Source organism: Dasypus novemcinctus, chromosome 19 (assembly GCF_030445035.2).
Source record: "Dasypus novemcinctus isolate mDasNov1 chromosome 19, mDasNov1.1.hap2, whole genome shotgun sequence".
Lineage (NCBI taxonomy): Eukaryota > Metazoa > Chordata > Mammalia > Cingulata > Dasypodidae > Dasypus > Dasypus novemcinctus.
In genome coordinates this window covers 22,863,525-22,886,517 of record NC_080691.1, presented here as the reverse complement: position 1 = coordinate 22,886,517, position 22,993 = coordinate 22,863,525, and the positions used below count along the sequence as shown (strand labels likewise).

Sequence of the window (22,993 nt, the reverse complement as noted above, 5' to 3'; positions counted from 1 at the left end):
TTAGGGCGGAGTCATCTTCCATTATATCCACGGGAGCTGCTCTTTTGCAAACAAAATGAGATTAGGTTGTCCCAGGGCATCTCCATCCACCGCTGTCTCCCTTAGACTGGAATCCAAATCCTTTTCCCGTTATCTCTTCCTCCAGCATCTGACCCAGCAGTATCTCCTCCTCCGCCTCTCCCTCACAACCACACTGGCTGTATTTCTGCTCATTAAACCACAGGCTTGCTCGCCTCAGGGTTTTTGCACCCCCACACCCTGCTCTTTGCTGGCTGGCTCTTTCTCACCATTCAGATCTCTGCTTAAATCCCGGAGAAGTAGGTGGGCTTTTGCCACCCACCTGAGCAGGCACGCCTGTCTCCCCTACTAGAACATGCCTGTCTCATTCTTTGTTGCATCTCCAACTCCTAAACTGCAGCTCAAGTAATTGTTGAATGAATGAATGAATGTGTGAAACTGAGGTCAAAACAGAAACCGGCAAGACTTAATCTGGTCGAGCTCCTGAACTCTGCCAAAGTCTGTGACATTTATCGAGCACTTCCTGCATTCTAGGATCCATGATAAATGCTGTGACAGATTCTCCTTCAATCCTCTTAACAATCCTAGGGGCAACCACCTCCATTCTTTCCTTCTTACAATCCGTGAAACAGGTTCAGAGAGGAGAGGGAACTTGCAGGGAAATGGCAGAGCAAGGATTTGAGCCTAGATCTCTGTGGCTCCAAAGTCAGGGCCAGGGGTTTATATGGTGGCCTGTGCTTTGAAGGTGAGCACAGGGCACGGAAGGAGGCTTGGGAGCACTCCTTCCTCCCACACAGTTTTGAGCACACCTGCTGTGAGCCAGAACGTTGTTTTCTAATGCCCAGTTCTCTCAAGGCTTTTGTTTTTCTTATTTTTAAAATAGAGGTCCCTATCCTGACCGCCTCCTTTTTCACAGAATACTCTGGAAAGCAACTTTACTTCGAGGCCTGGGGTTCCCAGGGAGGCACTGGAAACACATGCCATTAGACACTGGGCAGGAGCGAAAAAGGCTCCCTGCCTTTGGGGAGTTCCTGGCCTCCGGGGTCTCGAACAGCTGGTGGGCATGGGGTAAGGTATGGCCAAGTTCAGGTGCACTCCAGCCAGGAGGGTGGGCCCGTATCCAGACGCCTCAGCTCGGGGAGGCAGCACCCCCAGGGCCAGGAGGCTGGACTGTGAAGTCAGCCAGTCCCATCACCCCACTGCCTGGCCCGCTCTCTCCAGCAAGTAGCTCCGTCTCTCCAAGCCTCTGTTTCCCCATCTGTAACGTGGGTGGGTGTGATGGGTCACGGGGGCAATAATAAAATGAGCTGTTGTTTGCTCAGCATTTGCTCTGTGCCAGGCACCAGAGCCCTTGAGGCTGCTGGGCGTCAAGGCCTGACAGAATGCCCTGGAGCAGACGGCTGGTTTCAAATACCGGCTCTGCCACCCGTTAGCGCTGCAACCCGGGACAAGTGCCTTGGCACATCTGAGCCTCACTTTCCTCATCTGTCAGATGGGGAGAAGAGAACTGACCGTGCATGCAGCTCCGACAAGGTGAGGTGAAGCACCCACCAGAGGATCTGCTAACACGGTACTCCGCGCTGTTTACTGTTAATATTAGCCCATCAAACTAGAACTAACAGATTTTTCTTTTCATTAGAAAAAATATAAAGTGGAGACAGAAATAGAGAACTGGATCCAGAAATACGACATGGAGTTGGGTGAAAAGCAGGTATCTGTCGCTGAATGAGTCGCTCCCGAGTGCATTTCCCAGGATCCTCCAGGAACGGGAGGTCCCCTGTTCCCCAGGAACACGCAGCTGCTAGGATGGCCTGAGGCTGGTGCCACGTGCTGAGCCTGCCCAGAGAGGTCCGGAATGCGGGCTGGTGGCAGGGCCCTCCGCGGCCTCCCTGGGACGCAAGGGTTGGTCCAGCCTGGGCACAGAGCAGGGGCGCGGGAAAGCAGCAGGAGCCGGGAGCCGGGCCGCCAAGCCGGGCCTGACGCTCGGCCTCCGGGTCCTGGCTCGGCTGGTGCCCACGCCCACCGCTCCTCTGCACTCCTCGCTCAGCCCAGCAGACTTAGCTGTGAGCTGTACCTGGCACTTGGCAGGTGTTGACTGTGCCCTGGGGTATGGCGAAATGAACGCCCCAACCGGAGGGCCCAATCCGGCGTCACTTGGCAGCCACGTGACCGCGAGCAGGGGCTCGGCCTTCTGCGCGCGTTCCTGCGTCTGGTCAGCAGGGGTGGCAGCCCCTGTCTTGAGACCGCAGTGGGACTGTTATCACAAGTGCTGGTTCCCAGCACAGGTTCCGGCCTGGGGGAAGGGCTCAGGGAGCAGTGGCCTACAAAATGGGGTGCACCCGAGCCCTCCACCCATCTCTGTGATGACACTGGGAGCCCACGTCCAACCTGAGGGTCAGGGAGGCCCAGGATTCCTGGCAGGGATGACAGTCTCCGAGTGCCCCAAAGCCAGGAGCGCTATCTGGAGAAGGGCAGGTCAGGGCCTTGCTCTGCTTGATGTGAGCACCCCAAGGACAGGGCGATTTTAGAGGCCAGTGCCCTGGTTTCTCTGGTGCCCAAGAGGGCTGGGGGTTCCTTGCCGTTCCGTGTCCTCTGGAAGTGCTTTGCGTGTGGTAGGTGCTTGGTAAACAGTGGGAGGGAGGGACGGAGGGAGGAGAAAGGCATCAACTACAGCAGGAGAGGCTGGAATTAGACCTGAGACTCAATCACCTTAGACAGTTCTAGAAATCCCCTCTGGTTATCTTTGCAGAAGTGACAGCTTTAATGGCAGTAGCTTCTATTGTGTCCCCACTGTGTGCCTGGCACCATGGCTGGTACATTGTGTCCAGTGTGTCATTTAATCCTCGAAACAGCCCCCAGGTTTGAAATTGTCCCCACATTGCAGATGAGGAAAAACTGGAGGCTTGAGAGGTGAACCCCTCAAGGGCTGGCAGAGCTCAACTTGAAACCAGGTCTGCCCGCCTCCCTTGTTCCTGACATTAGAGCTGGGATGGACCCCATCACCTCTCCAGCTCCCGCCGGGCCGCAAGTGCAGAAGAGCTGGTGCAGGGGGCGTCCCTGAGGCCAAGTCCGTTTGGGAAGGGAGGGGGCGCACGCACAGGAGGGAGGGAGGCAGCGCTCTCCGTGGTGACCCCTCCCCCTAGGCAGAGTACGAGGAGCTGGAGATCATCCACAAGGAGGAGAAGGCCCAGCTGGAGGAGCTGAAGCAGAGGCGCGACGTGCTGGTGGAGGAGTTCGTCCAGATCCGCGCCGAGCGGGAGATCAACTACAAGAAGAAGACGGAGGCGGAGCAGGAGATGGTGCAGATGGTGCGGGCCGCCACCGTCATCCAGGCCTTGTGGAAGGGCTACCTGGTCCGCTCCATGCTCAAGTCCAAGAAGAAGAAGCGGGGCAAGGGCAAGGTGAAGGACAAGAAGGGCAAGGGCAAGGAGAAGGGCAAGGAGAAGGGCAAGGAGAAAGGCAAGGAGAAGGGCAAGGGCAAGAAGTGATGCCCGCACACCAAGCGCGGTGCCTGACCCCAGGCAGTCACTGCTCTGTCTCTTCCCCTCCAAGAGATCAGGCCAGGAAGCCACCAGAAGGGGCAGCGCCATGACTAATGGCTTTATACCACTTGATTAAATTTAAAAGAACTTTTTAAACCACATCCCAGGGCTTACCCTACAAATAAATGTCACTTTCTGTGGAGCTCCTGGTGGTGTGTGTTACGTGTTCATAGATGCCAGGGTTCCACGAGGAGGGTGTGGGCTGGGGTGTGAGGGCGTGACTCACCACTCCTACTTCACCCTTCAACCTAGGTGGAGAACCAGACCAGGGGCTGCAGCCCCCCTCTGCCCTGGACACATCACCAACCAGGGTGGTAGGATGGGGGCCACAGCTGCCCACAGGGTCACCGGCCGGCTAAATCTCCTCGGCAGGGCCTCAGGGCTTTGGGCTGCCCTCAGCCCCTGCTCTGGGATGGTCAGCTTGCCCACAGCTCTGCGCCCCCCAGGACTCTGAAAGCTCCAGAAGAGTCCAGAGGTGGTAAGCCAGCAGCCTCACACTGGCCTTCTTGGGTGCCCAGCCAGTTGAGCCTTTTTTAAAAAATTAGTTGCTGTTGTTTAAAGAACCGGGCTATCACCTAGGAATCCAGCTGTCTGTCTTCTTTGGAAAAGTCCTATCTTCCAGACACCTGGGCCTGCACTCTCGCAGGCCGCAGTGCCTCCTAGAGCTGGGCAGCAGAGCCCACGAGAGCCCTGCATCCTGTAGCTTGGCCCCGTCCCCCCACTGCCTCCCGGAACCCACAGCCCATGTTGGTCGCCTCTGAGCCCCACACTTGGGCTGTGGTTCCTCCTTTATATAAAGTTTAGGAGAAAAAAGGGGTATTTCTGGTCCATGTCTATCAAAAGATGAGGGGGCAGCTGAATTCTCCGGGGAAGTGACATCCTGCCTGTGCTCAGAGAAGGCGTCCACCCTGCAGTCCTCGTGGCCAGCCTGACCATCCCGACTGCTCGCCACCAGTGTCCCTTCATTCCTCCCTTTCCCCAGGGCAGAGGTGCAGCCTCAAAGATGGGGCTTCCAAGTCGGTTCCTCAGCACCTGGTATTTCCTGGGGGTGCCTCAGGGGGCAAAGAGAGACCGTCCTCTTCCAAACCATCCAGGGCAGGGTGCCAGGATCGGTGCAGCCCCATGTGGGCGGAGGCTCTGCTGCTGCTCCAACACGACCCGACCCAGGCCCGTGGCCGTGCCCAGGTGCAGGGGAACTCGGCTCGTGTTTTGAAAAGGTGAGCAGTGTCTACATGTACATATACAACTTCAAAATAAAACAAACAACTACGGTTTCGGTTCCTGGTATGCGCTAGAAGTGACAGGAGGGGCAGTCGGTGCTGCTCCAGGCCGGGGTTCCCAGCTGACAGTCGCCTGCGTGCTGCCACCCTCTCGCCACCCTCCAGTACTACCCGTTGTGTTATTTAACTTTGTTGTTTAAACTGATTCAGGCCTGATGGTGACTTGATCCTAAAGGGGAAAAAAATCAGTAAAACGCAGCTTTGATGAGTGAGCCACTGATCCATTTAATAGATGAGAATGAATACCTGATTATTAAAATAAGAAAAGCTCCACCTGCCTGTCACCCCAGGTGCTTTGGTGCTTCCCTGTGGTCCACTGACAGCGCCCAGAAGAAACTCCTCAGACGCTCCCAGGCTCAGGGCCGAACCAGTCTGAACAGGGAGCTCAGCATGCTGGGAGGGCCGCGGTTGGCAGCCACACCATGTATTCATACTTGATAGCAAGACAATGGGGTGGTGGCGTCAGGGGGGCACTCCCCTGGGGGGCCCCTAGGTTGGCACTGGGATGGAGTGGAGCCCCAAATCCTCCTCAGGGGCAAGGAAAAGCAGGGAGCAGGTCCAGCTTGTCGGCACAAAGGGAGGCACTGCCCCACCACCACTTCTGCCTCGACGGCTGCTTCTCCAGGGCCTGGGAGCCTCGGGGCCAGGGTGGGGGGTCAGCTGGCCCTCCTGACAAGAGGCCCCCGCCAGGGCTATCCTGGGAAGCTGAGCCCCTCGCCATGACCCCGGGAGCAAACCCGAGGGAGGACCAAGAGCCTCACTTCCACGGGGGCTTTGGTTTCTGGGAGGTACCACCTCGCCGGGGTGTGGTTGGCACTGATACACTGACGGAGCGAGCTCTGGGAGTCACCAGGGGGCTCCGGAAGCTCACCCCCAATGGGGGCGGCCTGGGCTCCCGGGGCCCATTTGCATCGGGGGCACTGGTGGGCGGGCGGCCAGGGCCGGGGACATTCAGGTGGGTGAGGGAATGGGAGCGCCCCCGCCGACAAGGGCGCGGCGAGCCTAACCCATCTGAGGACAGCGGCCCGGAGTCCGCCGCCACCCCGGGCTCTGTCTTCGAAGCACCGGCTGGATGAATGGCTCGAAGCCGGGTCTCCCTGGGGCGGGGCGAGTTGCTGCCCCTCGGGGTAGCAGGGGGTGTCCAGAAGAGAGCCCGGAGTTTCGCAGCCTCCCCCTTGGCCGTCCACGAGGCCTCCCAGCTGGCCCCCTCAGGTCGGGAACCAAACAGCGACTCATCACAGTACGAGGGGGTGTGCCTGATCAATCTGGCAAAGGGAAGAAAAAGGCAGTGAGCTTAACTGCAAGGTCACACTCTGCGCCTGCACTTGATTAAATCTCAATCCCTTTAAACAAGAGATGGATATGAAGACAACGCAATAGCAATCCAAGACAAGGATAACACTTAACAAATACCAGGTATAAATAAAAGCTATATTTTGGACCTTACCACCGCCAAAGTGAAAGTCATTACTGCTTGTCAACTGTAAGAATTTATAATGACCAACACACAAAAAACACATCCAAATGCATCCTTTAATTTAAATAAATGAAGACTTACCCCTCCAAGAAAAAAAAACTACAGGGAGCTGGAGAATGATGACCCCCAAAACCTCACCATCCCTGAAGTACCCAAAGCAGCAGAGACGGCTGCTATGACCCTCTCATGTACCACGTCCCCCATCCCTGTTGTCTTTCCCCCACCAAGCGTCTAGCCCCGAGTCCCAACCCCATTCCCTGGCATTTGCGCCAGGCCTGGCCAATCTGCTCCTTCCATCTTCCTGGCCATAGCAGTTCAGGAAGTGGCACATCACCCAGGTCTGTCCAGTGTGAGTCGACCGTATGACATTTGCTCAAAGTACTCGGGAAGAGATGTTTTCCGCCACCCGGCATTGCTAAACTGGCAGGACGTAAGTCCCAAAGCAGCTTGTGGCCATCTCTTCCTGACTGGAGACTGCCGGGGAAAAGTGGTGCTGAGATGGGAGTTTTGATGACAGTTCGAGCCCGTTATTTTGAGTAACTACTCAGGCGTTTCCGGGCAGACCCAGGGCTCAGCATGTCACGTGTATGATCTCAATATTTGAGGATGACCATTTTAGGCAGGTATCATGATTAACCCCATTTTATAGACAAGGAAACTGAGGCCTCAGGTAAGGACCATAGTAAGAAGGTGGTAGAGACAAGACTCAAATCCACCTGGGCCTGAGGACCCAAGCACTGAACCACTGAAGTGCCTTCTAGGCCTCCTGCCCTTAAGCAGATTTATTCGGCAATGAGTTTTTCCACTGAGTCAACACATATTTATTGCAAGTCTACAAGGTGCCAGGCCATGGTTTTGGGGGAGAACCAAAGTGCTTCCAGGCCCAAGCTGCAAGACTCTGAAGGGTCTAAGCTTTTGCCAAGTGCTGCAGCTGCTCAAACCTTATCTGGCTGACACCCGTCTCTCTAGCACCAAAGACACAGCTAAATAACATCTCCATCTCGCCCCCTCACTTGGACACCCTCTACTTGTCAGAATCTAGAACAAAACGCCATACTGCAGGTGGGAGTGGGGCTGACCTCCCTTCTCGCGGACGCCATGGCTCAGATGACACTACATCAGCATTTGCAGCCTGTTGCAGGTGTCAGGGTTGCAGTGGACCCTGCCCTGTGGTCTATAAAAACCTTCAGACACCTCACCCTCAGCCTGACGTGACCTGACTCTTGCTCTTCTGCCTGCTGAATTTTACCTCCTGTGACCGGCATCATTCCCCTTCTCAGTTCTCATCTGCTGCATGTCTCTCCTGGCTCAGAACGGGTCCTAAATTTAATCAGCCAGTCTTCTGTGTCTTGGTTCAAATACTGATAACAGCAAACAGGACAGAGCCCTGCGGCTCACCCCCACCTACCAGACTGATATTAATCTGAAATAACCCAGTCTAATGCTCATCTAATTAACTGACAATAATAACCACAAGCATCAGCTCCTCTTTTTTCTCACCTATTCTTGAAAATGCAGCAAGACCCCATTTTCAAAGTGACTTGCTAAACTTCAGAAATATCATGACTTGGTCGTTTCAGATGGTTTGGGGATGGGGTTTCCACCATTCTGACAGTTGTCACTACCCTTTATAGAGAGCTTCCGAAGTGCCAAGCACTTACCCCTCATCTCCTTTAATCCTCCCAGCAGGTAGAGATGATTGGTTCCATTTTCCAAATGAGGAAAGTTACAGCTCAGAGCCATCAAGGCGCTAGGCCAAGGTCACACAGCGGGTGAGCAATAAGGCTATCCAGGTGGCTACCATGAGTAAAAACGGTGCATTTCCCCAGCTTTACCTGTATTTGTTCTTCTTCCGTGGTGTAAAGGTTGGGGCGCTGCCCCTGGTGGAGGTGATTTCACAGCTCCTATTGGCCCCCGAAGCCTGCAATGCCCCTGTGCCTGCTCCCCTGCTTCTGCTGGCCTTCTCCACCCAGGGTGGGTCAAAGTCTGGTGGGGTGGGCCGGGTCCCCGCAGGGCTCCCAAACAGAGTCTCATCCACATACGAAGCCCTGGCCTTGACCCGGCAGCGGTGCTGAAGGTGGAGGGTCTGCATCCCGCTGACCGCCAGCTCCACGGCGGTCCTCATGCTGCCCGAGGCCCCAGATGACTGTGGGTGAGCTCTGCCAGCCAGGCCCTGCCTCCAGGGCTCCCTGAGAAAAGAGATCACGGTGGTGCCCGTGGCAGTGCCAGCAGGAGACTACTGGCCTCTAGAGTCCCACCCCCAGGGCAAGAAGATCTAGTTCTCACCCAACCAATCTTCAGGGGGCGCTATCAACCCCAGGGGGCATTCCGGAAACTTGCGGGGGCATTTTTAGTTGCTGTAATGATGTGGGGAGGGGGCGCTCCTGGCAAAATTGAAAGCATACAGCGGGCGCTCAGTAAATATTTACGGAATAGCTGGTGGGAGGCAGGGAGATGAAGGAAGAGATGGGGTCGGTGCCCATTTTGGTACCAGCCAGGAAACAAATTAACTGTGGCAGGAGGGGTGGAGGGCCAGGCCCCTCCTGGAACACCCTGTGTGCATTCGTGGGGGTGGGAAGGCGTCAGTATCGCTGGCAGGCCTTACCCCGTGCAGAGCGCTTTGGGAGCATCGCCACATGGATTCCTCTCAACAGCCCTGTGAGGCAGAGTCCATCAGTCCATTTCAGACAGGACAACAAGCAAGGTGAAGTCATACGCGTAGGTCACACCTGGACAGTCAGCCCCTGAATCGAGAATCTGTGCACTTCTCTACTATTGAGGAATCACCCCTCCCCCCATACGCCCCCGCTCCCCACTCCCCGCTCCCCGGGTCAATGCCCTGGGTTAAAGCCCGAGGTCCCTGCACCCTTGAGTTATTCTTCAAGTCGGGCATCTTACCTTGCGGGCGTGGGCTACAGCCCCCGGCGACCCTCGTCGCGCCCCCTCCCCCCAGGTCTGGAGCAGCCTGCGGGGGGCGCGCGGGGTCCCTAGAACTCCCTTAAGTTCGCCGCGCGGTATCCTGTGAGCCCAGGCCACCCCGCCGCGGGAACCCCGCGCGCCCGCACTCACCCGGGGCAGTCCGGGACCCAGCGACTTGCGCCCGGCGCGCACCTCCCACGACACCCCGCGCCCAGCGGCGGCCGCGGCCGGAACCATCCCCGTTCCCGGACGGGGGGAAGTCGCCCCGTTCCCGACACCGCCGAACTCGCCCAGAGCCGCGGAAAAGGGCCGTCCGCGTCCGCCGGGGCGCGTCGCTCACGGATCCTCGTGGGGTTGCGGGCAAGGGCGAAGCCTCTTGGGGCGGCGGGTTGGGGACGAGGCCGGGCCACGCACCGGCGCCACCCCCCCCGGCCGCGCAGTTGGTGCGGCCCCGCCGGCCCCGCCCCTCGCTCCCAGGCCCCAGCCCGCATGGCGGCCTGCACGAGCGCGGGGCCCGGCCCTCGGTCCCGAGCTGTCATGGCCCAGTGGAGGAAGAAGAAGGGGCTCCGGAGGCGCCGGGGCGCGGCTCCCCAGGCCCGCAGCAGCGACTCGGAGGACGGCGAGTTTGAGATCCAGGCGGAAGATGACGCCCGCACCCGGAAGGTGGGGGCGCGGGCTGGGACGCGAGTTGGGGCGGGGGACCTAGAGTCGGGCGGGCGCGGCTGGGGTCCCGCACCGCGGCCATCGGGGCACTCGGGGCGGCGCCGCCGAGGCCTCAGTTTCCCCGGCCAGGGAGTGGGAACGCCTGAGGGTGGGGTCGGGATCCCTGGCGCCGCGGACGCAGGCCCGCTGGCTTGAGCACGTGTCTCGGGGCCTCTCAAGCCCTGGGGTCCAGATGGCCGGAGCGTCCTAGCTGCGAGGGCTGGGGCTTGCGGGCCGGCTGCGGAGCTCAAAAAGCCACGCCCCCGGGGTGCGGTGGCGCGCCCCTCGCTGGCTTCCTCTGCTCAGCGGGCGAGTCCTCCTTGCCATTCCTCCAGTGAAGAGTGCGGGTGCGGAAGAGCTGACTGCGAGTTTGGGGGAGTCTTGGGAAGTTGAATTAGGGGCAGGCCGGACGCCATCAAGCCTTCTGGGAAACTAGTAATCAATTAAACCATCATTGTTGAGCGCTTACTGTGTGCCAGGCTCCGTGCTAAGATCTCTACATCTTTATCGTTTAACCCCCACACCCACCCCGTGAGCTGTCACCCCCACTTCCAGACGAAGAGATTGAGCCTGGAGGGGTTTAGTGAACTTGACCCGACCTCCCAGCTTGGAGTGGCAGAGTCAGGATTCAAACCCGGGACCACCTGGTTCTAGGGCCTCTGCTATTTCCACTACTGCGATGGGGCACATGGAGCAGCACCACCGTGGCCTCAGTTTCCCCAGCTAGGGAATGGGAACAGCTCAGGGTGGGGTCTGGATGCCAGCTGTATGCAAGAGGGGGGCACAGCTGTGAGCACCAAGGGGGCAGAAGAGTGGTAGTCGGTTATTTCCCAGAGCCCTGCGCCTGCGGTGCCTGGCACAGAGGAGCCCGGGTGAGTAAGTGGGTGTTCATATGCAGAGAACGGGCCTACGTTCTTCCTGGGCAGGGACCAGGGAGACCTTTTCCCACTGTTTCCCCACGCCCAGCCCGCCAGGGCCTGCGCACAGTAGGTGCCCTGTAAACTTTGCACGTGGCACGGGAGGTTAGCAGTGGTGAGAGCCAGAGAGGAACCTCGGCAGGGGTTCAGACTGAGGGCTTTGTTGTGGCCCGGCCCTCGTGTTCAAACCTGAGCCCACCTTGGACTGGCTGAGGGACCCTGGAGAAGTTGCTTAACCTCTCTGTGCCTCTGTTCCCACTTCTGTAGAAGGCTGGCGATTATATGTGAGTGTTGTTGAGAGGCTGTCTGTTCATCTCCCCGTACCCAAAATATTGCGAAGCTCATGGTGGGCTTCGGGTACTCTAGAGCATGGTAGGCAAACTTTTTCTGTAAAGGCTCTGTGGAGGCCATACAAAGCCTCTTTCCTTTGATTGTGTATAGTTCTCAGGTGTGTCTTAGAAGGTTGTGGGGGAGCGAGCTTAGGCTCTGAAACCAGAGTCTGAATCCCTGATCTCCCACTTTCTGGCTGTGTGACTGTGGGCAGGTCACTTCACCTCTCTGGGACTCAGTTTCCTGGCTGTGAGGATTAAGGGGTTAATCTAGGAGACTGCGGAGAGGGGCATCTGGCTTACAGTCTGTGCTGTGTGAGTTTTAGCTATTATCACTAGTGTTCCACAAACATTATTTCTCACAGTCCTGTAGTCCAAGAAGACTGCCTGGAGGAGGTGTCTGAGTTGGATTTAGCTATGCTTTAAAGGATGAATGGGTCCTGGATAGGCAGAAAGGCAGGCAAGGGCAGGAGAGACCAGAGCTGGAGTGAGGTGATACATCAGAAAGGATTTAGGTTAGGGGAAAGGACAGCTTGGAAAAGTCTAGTACCTTATACATAGTATGTTTTGATTGACCACAGTTTATAAGTTTGAGGGCCTTGAATGGCAGGCCGAGGTGACGACGATATTGTTAATAATACCACCACCAGCTTTGTGCTAGGCGCATGCTCAGTTTACCCATTTACAACAACACTGTGAGGCAGATGCTCTTGTTCTCCCCATTTTCTAGTTGTGGAAACTGAGGCTCAGGGAGATTGTATCACTTGCTTGAGGTGCCACAGCTGGTTAGTGACAGAGCTGGGATTTGATCCCAGGTGATCTACGTCCAGCGTCCACCCTGACCGGGGCCTGGTCCAGGGGAGCCCTTTGGCAGGGAGGTCACGTGACCCGGGAGGAGCGTGACCGGCTTGAATGGGGGAGGAGCTGGCAGGACGGCCCCCTGCTGCCCCCCGCGGTGTGACCGCACCCGGCCCGCCTCCCCGCTCTTCCCCCCCAGCTGGGCCCGGGCAGGCCCCTGCCCGCCTTCCCCACCTCGGAGGGCACCTCGGACGTGGAGCCGGACACCCAGGAGATGGTGCGCGCCCAGAACAAGAAGAAGAAGAAGTCCGGAGGTTTCCAGTCCATGGGTGGGTGAGCCGGCAGCCAAGGGGCCCCACCCCTCCGTGCTCGCCACTCGTGCCTGCGCCAGGCCCACGCTGTGGCGCGGACTGGGGGCACCGAGGCGGCAGGCGCGGCCTCTGGGCTGTCGGGGCCTTCTGGAGGGGCGACAGGCCTGGAAAGAGGAAGCAGCAGGAGCAGAGCCGCGGCGCGGGGCCTCAGTGCCCTGGGCCTCCGGGCCTTTCCAGCGGGAGTTCTCAAGCTTTTGGAAAGGGCCAGGTCGCGAGTTCTGTGGGCCCCGCGGGCCACACTGTCTCGCGGCGGTCATCTCCGCGGTGGTAGGCCGGGGCAGCCGGGCGTGGCTGTGTGCCCGTAAGACTATTCACAACACCGCAGTTTGCTGGCCCCTGCTCCGGGGCGTTGGGGTGAGGGTGGATGGGACTGGTGGGTTGACACTCGGGCCCCCATGATGCGCCGTGGGCTGCTCAAAACACGTTGCCTCGGTTCAAGTCTCAGGTCCTTTAAGTCACAGGGGGCTGCTGAGGCACGGTCGTGTCACTCGAGTCGCACAGCCGGGGAAGTGGCGCGGCTGGCGGGCACACGCAGGCCTGCCCGGCCTGGCAGGTGGGGGGCTCCCGCAGCCCCGACCGCCCCGTGTCCTTCTCGCCTGCCAGGCCTGAGCTACCCGGTGTTCAAAGGCATCATGAAGAAGGGCTACAAGGTGCCGACGCCCATCCAGAGGAAGGTACGCGGGGGCACGGGGGCCTCCGGCTGCGGGCGCGCATCCCAGCCGCCACATCGGGGCCCGGGCTACGCTGGCTGAAGCCCAGAGCCTGCCCACTGCACGGGTGGGGGGAGGCGGGCCCGGCAGAGCGGAGGCTCGAACCCGGGGCCTCTGCCGGTCGCGCCACCCACTTAGAGCCACTGCCCAGGCACCTTGCAGGCCCCCCGTTACTGCCGGCTTCTCTGGGGTCCAAAATACAACCAGCCGGGAGGCCGAGCTGACTCCGTCTGAAGAGGGGTGTTCTAACAGTGCAAAGATTGGGGGCAGTGAGCTGCGCGCGCCTGGGTGTGCGAATGCGCTCTTCCAGGAATGGCATCCGGCTGGGGAGGGCTGGGGAGCGGGCGCGCGCCCCCCCGCTGAGATCCCGAGGCTTGCGCAGCCCCAGGGGCTCAAAGTGCCAGCCGGCGTGGTGCGCGGGCGCTCTCGAGGCCGCGGCCGCCCCAGCCCCTGCGCTCGCTCCTCCTAGGCCATCCCGGTGATCCTGGACGGCAAGGACGTGGTGGCCATGGCCCGCACGGGCAGCGGCAAGACCGCCTGCTTCCTCGTGCCCATGTTCGAGCGCCTCAAGGCCCGCAGCGCCCAGACCGGGGCCCGCGCCCTCGTCCTCTCGCCCACCCGCGAGCTGGCCCTGCAGACCCTGAAGTTCACCAAGGAGGTGCGGCGGGGGCGGGGCGAGCTGGGGCCGGCGGGGAGCCCGGGGTGGGGCGCAGCGAGGGGCCGAGGCGCGGCGCCCTCACCTCCCTCCTATCTCTCCACAGCTGGGCAAGTTCACAGGCCTCAAGACCGCCCTGATCCTGGGCGGAGACAAGTAAGAAGCCGGCACCCCCAGTTGCCACCCTCCAGCCCAGTCCCCACCCTCCAGTGCACCCAGTCGCCACCCTCTAGCATACCCAGTCCCCACCCTCCAGTGTGCCCAGTCGCCACCCTCTAGTGTACCCAGTCCCCACCCTCCAGCCCAGTCGCCACCCTCCAGTGCACCCAGTTACCATCCTCCAGTGCGCCCATTTGCCACCCGCCAGCGGGGCGGGTGCCTCAGGCTGTTAGACGGGCTGAACCTGCGTTGCTCACGGCAGCAGCAGTTTCTTGCATATCAGAGAATACCTCACCGGGAAATGTGCGGTAAAAAGTCAAAGTGAACTGACTTCCCCCGGGCACGGCAAGCCCCCGGCAGCGATGGGAGCCCTGGCTCGTGGCGCCAGGTCTGCTTGCCCCCGGGTGCTGTATGTGTGTGCAGTGACCGGGCCTAACTGGGGCTGTTTAAAAGAGGAGCACCTAGAATGGAGGAGCCTTGTAATAGCTTCAACACGCAAAGTGCGCTATGCCCTGGCGTGTTTGTGCCAGCCTCCTGAGGTGCCACACCTGGTCACAGGTGAGCAGAGCCAGGGCCCAGGGCCACACCGTGATTCAGCAGTAGAGCCGAGATCAGGACCCGGCCCACGGCCTCCCCCTCACCAGGTAGCCCCTCCTCATTTTCCCAGGAAGTCGCTGTCAACCATTTTCAGGAAGTGGATGTGGCTCGAGTGGCTGAGCACCTGCTTCCCACATACGAGGTCCCAGGTTCAATCTCTGGCCCCAGAACCTCAAAAAAAAAAATCATTCTCCACCCAAAGACTGTGCTTTGTTTTTTGGGGCTCTTTTGCATACATTGGAATTGATTCTCTCTCCAGTTTGTGGCCAGGCCCAGAATTCTGACTCCTTACGGTTGTCCCCAGGGTGTTTCAGAGGAGGTCTCAGGTTAGGGGTGTGTGCGGAGAAGGTGTAAGCGCAAGCACAAAGCAGGGACCGCCCCCCAAGCCTGCTCTAGGTGGAGCTGGCAGTTCCAGGGCTCGCCACCAGGTGGCACTGTGGGCCAGGGCGCCTTTGCTGTGCCTGGAGGGCGGGAGCAGGGTGGGTGCTGGCCTGAGCCCATCTCTTTGGGAACTCCTTGTTGTAACCAGCTCTTTTCTGTATTTCAGCCTGTATCTCTTCTCAGGAAAATGCCTTTTCCTAGTATCTCAGCAATAGCCTTCCCTGGTTCCTCTTCCCCTCCAGCCCTGGGGTGTGTCTTAGTGAGGCCAGGTGAGGGGACTCCCCTGGGCACTCGAGTACGGCAGGGCAGAGAGCTGGAGGGCGGCTGTCGAGCTGACGCTTCCTCTCCTTTCTAGAATGGAGGACCAGTTTGCAGCCCTGCACGAAAATCCCGACATGTAAGTGCGTGGATTGGGGGGGACGGGCTGGGGGGGCTGTGGTGGCCGCGGGGCGACCTGGCCTGCGTGTCCCCTTCCAGAATCATTGCCACCCCTGGGCGGTTGGTGCACGTGGCCGTGGAGATGAACCTGAAGCTGCAGAGCGTGGAGTACGTGGTGTTCGACGAGGCTGACAGGTGAGGATGGGCACCTGCCCAGGCCGGGAAGCGAAGCAGAGCAGAGCGGGCGGGCTGGCAGGAGGAGGCAGCTCTGCCTGGAGAGGCCTGGGGCGGCCAATGGGAGGTGCGGGAGGTGGTCTCTGGGGCTCCCAGACCAGTATTTTTCATCTCCTACTGTTTTCAGGAGTATTAAAAAAAAAAAATCAACAAGCACATGATTTCAAAGGGATAAAAATAGGTGCCAAGTTGAGCATAGACTCAAATACAAATACTGTATGATTTTACCTATTTGAAATATCTAGAAGAGCCAAATTCACAGAGATAGAAAGTAGATTCAAGGTTACCAGGAACTGGGGGGGAAGGTTGGCGGGGGGCTGGGAAATTACTGCTTATGGGGTTCAGAGTTTCTATGTGGGGTGTTGAAAAATGAGTATGGTTAGTAGTGCGTGTATCCAAATGTTTTTCCCTGAAACAGGACCATTGTATGTTAATGTTACAAGACAGTAACGTTAGGGTGATAGTTGGGCAAAAATACATCCAAAGCACACTATGACAGTAGCGTACAGTAATTTATTAAACGACCTTCCATCAAAGGTTAAACAAAAAAGGAAGTATGCTAAGCGAAAGAAACCAGACAAAAATTACTCCAATTGTTTGACTCCATCTATACAAAATGTAAACGCTAATAAATTCTGGAGGCGGAAATAGACTAGCAGTTACGTACAGCATGTAAAGGATAGGAAGATTGAGAGGTGACTACTAAAGGGAAGGGCTTTTTAATTTGTTTTTGTGTTCTGTTGTGTTTTTTTTAGCGTAATAAAAGTGCTCTAATATTGATTAAAGTGACGAATGCATAACTCTGTGATTATATCAGATGTCATTGTACATTTTAGATGGATTATATGGTTTATTAATATGTTTCAGTAAAACTGATATGAGAAAAAATTCCCTGTCCCCCCTTCCCCCCCAAAAAAAGGAATGGGCGCAGGGAGGGAAGCCTTGTGGGAAGACACCAGAGTAGGAAGCTCCAGGAACCAGCCCCTCCACCAGAACAACTGCTGAGCTGGCAGGAACTGTCTGGCTCAACTATTTTGAAACTCTAGAGTCTAGTGGAACAGTGCAGCATCTGGGGAAGAGCTAGAGAAAGAGGCTGGTAAATTGTGATAAATATCAGTGAATGTCACCCTCATACACTGCTGGAGGAAATATAAAACGGTGCTGCCGCTGTGGAAAACAATTTGGCAGTTCCTCTTAAACACAGAATTATCATATGACCTGGCCAGTCCACTCCTGGGTATCTACCCAAAAGAACTGCAAGCAGGGACTCAGACAGGTACGGGTACACCAGTGTTCCTCGTGGCATCATTCACAGTAGCCAGAAGGTGGATGCAACTCAGGTGTCCATCAACAGATGAATGGATGAACAACATGTGGCCATAAAAAGAAATGAGTCAGGTAGCACTTGTCCTTCAACTTTTGTTCTTTTTCAAAATAGTTTTGGCTGTTCGAAGTCATTTGTATTTTCATGTGAATTTTAGAATCAACTCGTTAATGTCTAAAAAAATATCAATTAGGATATCGACCGAAAACGATGATTTTATAGATAAATTTTGGAAGAATTGCCGTCTTAACAATATTGTCTTCTGACTCAAGTGCTTGGCATAGCTCTCCGTTTATTTATGTCTTCTTCAATTTCTCTCAGCAAATGTTTAGTTTTCATTATATAGCCTTTCACCTCCTTTGTCAGATTTCATGTATTTTAAATATTTCGTATTTTAATTTTTCAAATTTTAATGTTGGAATGTTGCCTGTGTATAGAAATACCACTGATTTTTAAAATAGTGACTTTGTACCCAGCAATTTAGCTAAGCTGACTTCTTTTCTTAAAAATTTTTATTTCTCTCCCCTTCCCCCCCAGTTGTCTGCTCTCTCTGTCCATTCGCTGTGTGTTCTATGACCACTTCTATCCTTATCAGTGGCACCTGGAATCTGTTTCTTTTTGTCGCGTCATCTTGTTATGTCAGCTCTTTGTGTGTGTGGTGCCATTCCTGGGCAGGCTGCACTCTCTTTCACACTGGGTGGCTCTCCTTACAGGGCTCACTCCTTGCGCGTGGGGCTCCCCAGTGCAGGGGACACCCCTGTGTGGCACGGTGCTCCTTGCGCGCATCAGCACTGCGCATGGGCCAGCTCCACACGGGTCAAGGAGGCCCGGGGTTTGAACCTTGGACCTCCCATGTGGTAGACGGATGCCCTAACCACTGGGCCAAGTCCACTTCCCTTTAAAAACGTTATTGATACATATTCATCAACCATGCAGTCCATCCAGGGCGCACAAGTGGTGGTATTTGGTGTGATCACAGAGTTGTGCATTCAGCATTTCAGTCAATACTGGAGCATTTTCATTGCTCCAATAATAATAATAGTAATGAACAAAAAACAAACAAAAACCTCTACCCCTTAATGGTCACCCTTCAGTCTCTGTCCTTCCCTGGCCGTCCACGGCTGCTGTTCCATTTCCATCTCACTGATTTATTTGTATTTTTATTTTGTATAGATGCAGTCAAGCCAGATGTAGAACCTTTTGTCGAGTTACGTTCACTTAGTATATTTCCTTCCTACGGTCAAAAAGAAAAAGAAAAAGAAACGAGGTGCTGATGCATGTGGCATGGGTGCCTCTCGAAGCCCTCACGCTGCGTGAAATAAGCCAGATACGGAAGGACCAATACTGTATGCTTTCTGTGACATGAAGTCCTCAGAATAAGCAAAGTCAGAGATGGCGGAGCAGTGTTCCCAGGGTGGCGGCAGGGCAATGGGGAGTAATTGCTAAATGAATATGATGAAAGTAGTCTGGAAAGTGACAGTATTGTCAGCGCACTTAATGTCAAAGAATTGTCTGCTTACAATGATTTTTATGTTGTGTGTATTTTACCACCACTCAAAATTAGGTTTAAAAAGTTTGGGTAATGGATGGTGGTGATGGTAGCCCAACTTTGTGAATGTAATTAATACCACCGAATTGTACACTGGAAAGTGGTCAAAATGGCAAATTCTGAATTGTGTGTAAGTCGTAACAGAATTAAAAAAAAAAAAAAGATTTCAGGGTTATTTTTGCTTAGGATGAGGTTGTCAAATAAAGAAAAAGGGAGCTGAATTAAAAGAAGATCCGAGGCAAATGCCAGGACGGGCAGGGGACTCTGGTGGCAGGAGGAGGCTGGCGGAGGCCCGCTCCTGAGCCCCCTGGCCGCCCCCCTGCCAGGCTCTTTGAAATGGGGTTCGCGGAGCAGCTGCAGGAAATCCTCGGGCACCTCCCCGACGGCCACCAGACCGTGCTGTTCTCGGCCACGCTGCCCAAGCTGCTGGTGGAGTTCGCCCGCGCGGGTGAGTGAGCGGGGAGGAGGTGGGCAGGGGTGGGCAGCGCGGGGGCCGGGTCCGCGGTGACCCCTGCGCCCTCCCCAGGCCTCACGGAGCCCGTGCTCATCCGCCTCGACGTGGACTCCAAGCTCAACGAGCAGCTGCAGGTGAGGCCCCGCCCGCCCCCGAGCCCGGGCCGGCCTGTCGGGGCGGGCTCCGCAGGGACCCCCGAGCCCACCCGCGCGGCCCTCTCCCCCCCGCAGACCGCCTTCCTCCACGTGCGCGAGGACGCCAAGCCCGCCGCGCTGCTCCACCTGCTGCGCACGGTCGTGCGGCCGCAGGACCAGACGGTGGTGTTTGTGGCCACCAAGCACCACGCCGAGTACCTGAGCGAGGTGAGCAGGCGCCGCCGGGCCGGGGTGGGGGAGACACCGCGGGGGTCCCGGCGCCCCAGCCTGGCGCTGAGCGCGGAGCTGCAAGCCCGCCTGCGGCCACCAGAGGGCAGCATCGGAGCGGAATCCCGGCCTGGGCTTTCTCGTTCTCTGACCGTATTATGAAAAATTGTAAGCCCGCCCGAAAGTACAGAAAATAGCACAGTGGACTCCCCGGCCCTCGGCCCTCGTTATAGGCCAGTCTTGACCCATCTATTACCCTCCCCCCAGCCAGGTTCTTTGAAGGACGTTCCAGCCGTGCTGTCATTTTGCCTGGAGGGTTTTAGCGGTCACTTTGTACTGCAGCCTGACCTGCAGGCAGTGAGCTGTGTAGAGGGCTCGTCTTAAGGGAGCAGCCGGATGGCGCTGCCCGCACGTGCATACCTGCGGGAGCCAGGCCAGGGAAGGTGCAGGGGGAGGGCCGAGTCCTCCAGGAGCTGCTGGGCCCCTTCCTGGCGGGCGCCTCCTCCTGGGTCAGCCAGATGGGGGTGTGTGAGCCGAGCACACAGGTCACTGGGTTTCCCTTACTCCGCAATTGAACGGTGCTCTTGTGCTGCTGCCGGGGCCACCGATGAGGAAGACGAGATGACCTGTGTTCAAAGCCGAGCTCCCGCTTTCCAGTGCTCCCTGGGCTGCGGGCCCTGTTCTCAGCCTTGTATGTGTATTATTTCGTCCTCATAACAACACTGCAAGGAAGTGAGATGGGAAGTGAGAAAACTGAAGCACAGAGAGGTTACGTAGCATGTCCAAGGTCACACAGCTTATTAGCGACAGGCTGCAGGGGTTCAGATTGAGGCTCGTACCCTGGGCCAGCACTCGCAGGCTCCCTGAGGGAGCCCTCTGTCCGTGCGTCTCCTTTGACACTCCCACAATCCTGCGGGGAAGGGGCGGCGACAGAAGCCCCTTCACCCTGACGGAGACACGGCGCGCCGTCCTCGCCCCACGCAGCTGCTGACGGCCCAGAGGGTGAGCTGCACCCACATCTACAGCGCCCTGGACCAGACGGCCCGCAAGATCAACCTGGCCCGGTTCACGCACGGCCAGTGCTGCGCCCTCGTCGTCACGGACCTGGCGGCGCGGGGCCTGGACATCCCGCTGCTGGACAACGTCATCAACTACAGCTTCCCCGCCAAGGGCAAGCTCTTCCTGCACCGCGTGGGTGAGGAGCCGAGGGCGCGGGGAGCCTGAGGCCCGGGAAGGGGCCGCTTAAGTCAGAACCTCGGGGGGCAGCCAGGCCCGGTCCTCACGGGCAGCCCCGCGGCTCCCCACAAGGGCAGCTTCTTCCTGGGTTCACCCACCCCGGGCGTCGTGTGTCTCCTTCCCGCTGGGGCCCTGCCGGGCTCCCCCAGAACCCCCGCCTGGCTGTTAGCTCCACTCCTGGGCTCCTCTGCAACCCACCACCGCCAGCACCCCTCCGCCGCCCCTCCCGTCAGCTCCTGGCAGCTCTCCCGCTTCCCCACTTGTCCAGTCAGCACGTTGGCCCCCACCTGCCCTCAGCTCCCCAGCTCGGCCCAGTCCCTCGAATTTTAGTGCAAAGTAGTTCCTAGTCCTTGAAGGAAACTGGGAAGTAGAGCAAAGCATCCAGAAGGCAGTGAAGGTCACACGCCGCTCACGACGATCGTGGAGCCGCTGAGAGCCACCTCAGGCCGGCATCAGGCCCAGCGCTAAGCGTGTGGCTGCGCTGGCTCTTCATCCTCCCCTCAGCCCTGCGCGGGGGGAGCCAGCAGCATCAGCTCCACTTTACAGATGAGGAAACCGAGGCGAGAGGGGTGACCTGACCTGGCAGGCACCTGGCAGGTAGTGCAGTGGGGCGGCCGGAACCCAAGGAACCTCGTTTCAAAGGCCACCTCTCCTCCCCTCCCTCAGTGCCCGCGCTGACAATGCGCTGTTGTTCTGGTGTGGGCCCGTGGCCCTTTGTTTACCCTGACGTTTAACGTGTGTGCCCGAGGGAGGAAGCAGGTAGGGTGTCTTAGATTTGCTCTGCGGATCCTTGAGTAGCTGCAAATCAGTAAACCCTGGCTGCCCGGGGAGGCTCCAGGGCAGGTCCGATGGGGCTGTGTCCCTCAGACGGCAGGCTGGGGTGCCCGTCCCTGGTGAGTGCTGGGGCTGCCTCCGGTTCCCGAGTCCCCAGAGCCCCCAAGGAAGCCACACAACCAACAGGATAACTCAGACCCTCCAAACTCCTCCTCCAAGCCGCCGTGATGCTGGGTTCTCACAAGACGCAGAGATAAGCCAAAATGAATGCTGCAGCACAAAACTGGATGGCCCTGAACATTCTCTTGTGCAACTTTTTGTTTTTCCTCGTCACTATGTCACAAGTGACACCACCAACTCTGTTCTGTAAAGGGGCCAGACAATAAATACTTCAGGCTGTGCAGGCCGCCTAGCCTCTACCACAACTACTCAGCTCTGCTGAGGTAGCGTGAGAGCAGCCAGAGGCGAAAGGCAGACGCGGGTGGGGCGGTGTTCCAATAAAACTTTATTTACGAAAGCGGGCCCTGGCCAGGCGTGGCCCGAGGGCCGCACGGTACCACCTCCTGCCCTGCGGCTAGCCGTAGGCAGCGTCAACCCTTCCCTGTTAGAACTTGGCGCCGTTTCCCAGTCAGGGCTCTTCCCCGCTGATCTCCTGTGCGAATCTGCGGCCTCAGGTATTTCTTCAGGGAAGGTCCCAGGAGCGGGGCCTCCGGGGACTTGACGCGCTGACGAGCGTCGCCGTGGGTTCGGTTTCGCTCAGCGCCTGCTGGCCCCCCCCCCCCCCCCGTTGTCGTGGGCAGGGGCGGCAGCTCAGGGAGGTGGCCCTGGTCCTGCCCTCCGCTGCAGGGACTGGCGCGTGCGCCCGGGGGCCTGGCCCCTTCTCTCAGGCGATGGCTGCTCCGCAGGCCGTGTGGCCCGGGCCGGCCGAAGCGGCACCGCCTACTCCTTGGTGGCGCCGGACGAGGTGCCCTACCTGCTGGACCTGCACCTGTTCCTGGGCCGCAGCCTGGCCCTCGCCCGCCCCCACGGGGAGCCCGCAGGTGAGGGGAGGCCGGGGCCAGGACGGGCCTCGGGAGGGGGGGTTAGGTTTGACCGTGGGCAATGACCCCGCGTTTTAAACTCAGAAGGCCCGGCCGGCTGCCCGTGCCGAGGGCCCGGGGCGGCAGGTGGGGCCGGGCCAGGGGCGCTGACTGGGTGCTGACCGGCCGGCAGGCGAGGCAGCCACGGACGGCATGCTGGGCCGGGTGCCGCAGAGCGTGCTGGACGACGAGGACTGCGGCCTGCGGAGCGCCCTGGAGGCCTCGCTGGAGCTGCGGGGCCTGGGCCGCGTGGCCCACAACGCGCTGCAGCAGTATGTGCGCTCGCGGCCGGCGCCCTCGCCCGAGTCCATCAAGAGGGCCAAGGAGCTGGACCTGGCCGGGCTGGGCCTGCACCCGCTCTTCAGTAAGTGTCCGCGTGGGGCGGGGGCGCCTGCGGCCCCGCAGGCCCCCGTCTCACACCCCCGGTCCCCCAGGCTCGCGCTTCGAGGAGGAGGAGCTGCGGCGGCTGAGGCTGGTGGACAGCATCAAGAACTACCGCTCGCGGGCGGTGAGTGAGGCGCCGGGCCCGCGGTGGTGGCCGGGGGTCCCATGGGGCAGCTGTGGGGCCGGACTCAGGTGGCGGGACCCCCCAGGGATTTCCGTCTCGGCGTGAGCTGCTGATATGCAGCTCGGGTTCCGCCAGCATCTCCCGAGAGCCTCCCTTGTTCTGGAACCATCCCTGGTGGTCCTCAGCGGGTCCCCACACGGGAGCCCTTTCCCACCATCGGGGCTGGGCAAACTGAGGCTC

At 58.4% G+C, this 22,993-nt stretch overlaps 3 protein-coding genes across 8 annotated transcripts in view; 2 read left to right on the top strand and 1 right to left on the bottom strand.

The window, feature by feature from the left end:
• The window catches only part of IQCD (IQ motif containing D), a 30,017-nt gene extending 26,315 nt beyond the window's left edge, over positions 1 to 3,702 (top strand). The window contains exons 4-5 of the mRNA XM_004456150.4: positions 1,658 to 1,729; positions 3,162 to 3,702. Of these exons, the coding sequence (XP_004456207.2) occupies positions 1,658 to 1,729; positions 3,162 to 3,506 (417 nt within the window). The 3' untranslated portion in view covers positions 3,507 to 3,702. The remainder of the gene's footprint in view (positions 1 to 1,657; positions 1,730 to 3,161) is intronic.
• A 1,338-nt stretch (positions 3,703 to 5,040) lies between these two features.
• On the bottom strand, positions 5,041 to 9,483 carry RITA1 (RBPJ interacting and tubulin associated 1). Of its 5 annotated transcripts, none has more exons than XM_004456153.5 (4): positions 9,387 to 9,483; positions 8,923 to 8,973; positions 8,153 to 8,506; positions 5,041 to 6,105 (listed from the first exon to the last, which is right to left on the bottom strand). In XM_004456153.5, the coding sequence occupies exons 3-4, from the start codon at positions 8,440 to 8,442 to the stop codon at positions 5,598 to 5,600; spliced, it is 798 nt and encodes a 265-aa protein (XP_004456210.1). In that variant the 5' UTR covers positions 8,443 to 8,506; positions 8,923 to 8,973; positions 9,387 to 9,483; the 3' UTR covers positions 5,041 to 5,597. The 5 variants fall into 5 exon arrangements, with proteins under 5 accessions (XP_004456210.1, XP_004456208.1, XP_058137374.1 ...); XM_004456151.3 differs by having other exon boundaries at positions 8,923 to 9,061; positions 9,387 to 9,447; XM_058281391.2 differs by having other exon boundaries at positions 8,923 to 9,046; positions 9,387 to 9,436.
• A 211-nt stretch (positions 9,484 to 9,694) lies between these two features.
• Positions 9,695 to 22,993, top strand: part of DDX54 (DEAD-box helicase 54) — a 19,026-nt gene continuing 5,727 nt past the window's right edge. Inside the window, exons 1-14 of one of the 2 annotated variants that reach the window (XM_004456158.5) lie at positions 9,695 to 9,899; positions 12,182 to 12,311; positions 12,957 to 13,027; positions 13,533 to 13,721; positions 13,825 to 13,874; positions 15,211 to 15,252; positions 15,333 to 15,428; positions 18,667 to 18,788; positions 18,867 to 18,928; positions 19,025 to 19,156; positions 20,141 to 20,351; positions 22,072 to 22,206; positions 22,379 to 22,609; positions 22,680 to 22,753. In XM_004456158.5, the coding sequence (XP_004456215.2) occupies positions 9,726 to 9,899; positions 12,182 to 12,311; positions 12,957 to 13,027; positions 13,533 to 13,721; positions 13,825 to 13,874; positions 15,211 to 15,252; positions 15,333 to 15,428; positions 18,667 to 18,788; positions 18,867 to 18,928; positions 19,025 to 19,156; positions 20,141 to 20,351; positions 22,072 to 22,206; positions 22,379 to 22,609; positions 22,680 to 22,753 (1,719 nt within the window). In that variant the 5' untranslated portion in view covers positions 9,695 to 9,725. The remainder of the gene's footprint in view (positions 9,900 to 12,181; positions 12,312 to 12,956; positions 13,028 to 13,532; positions 13,722 to 13,824; positions 13,875 to 15,210; positions 15,253 to 15,332; positions 15,429 to 18,666; positions 18,789 to 18,866; positions 18,929 to 19,024; positions 19,157 to 20,140; positions 20,352 to 22,071; positions 22,207 to 22,378; positions 22,610 to 22,679; positions 22,754 to 22,993) is intronic. The other variant, XM_058281388.2, reaches the window with a different exon arrangement.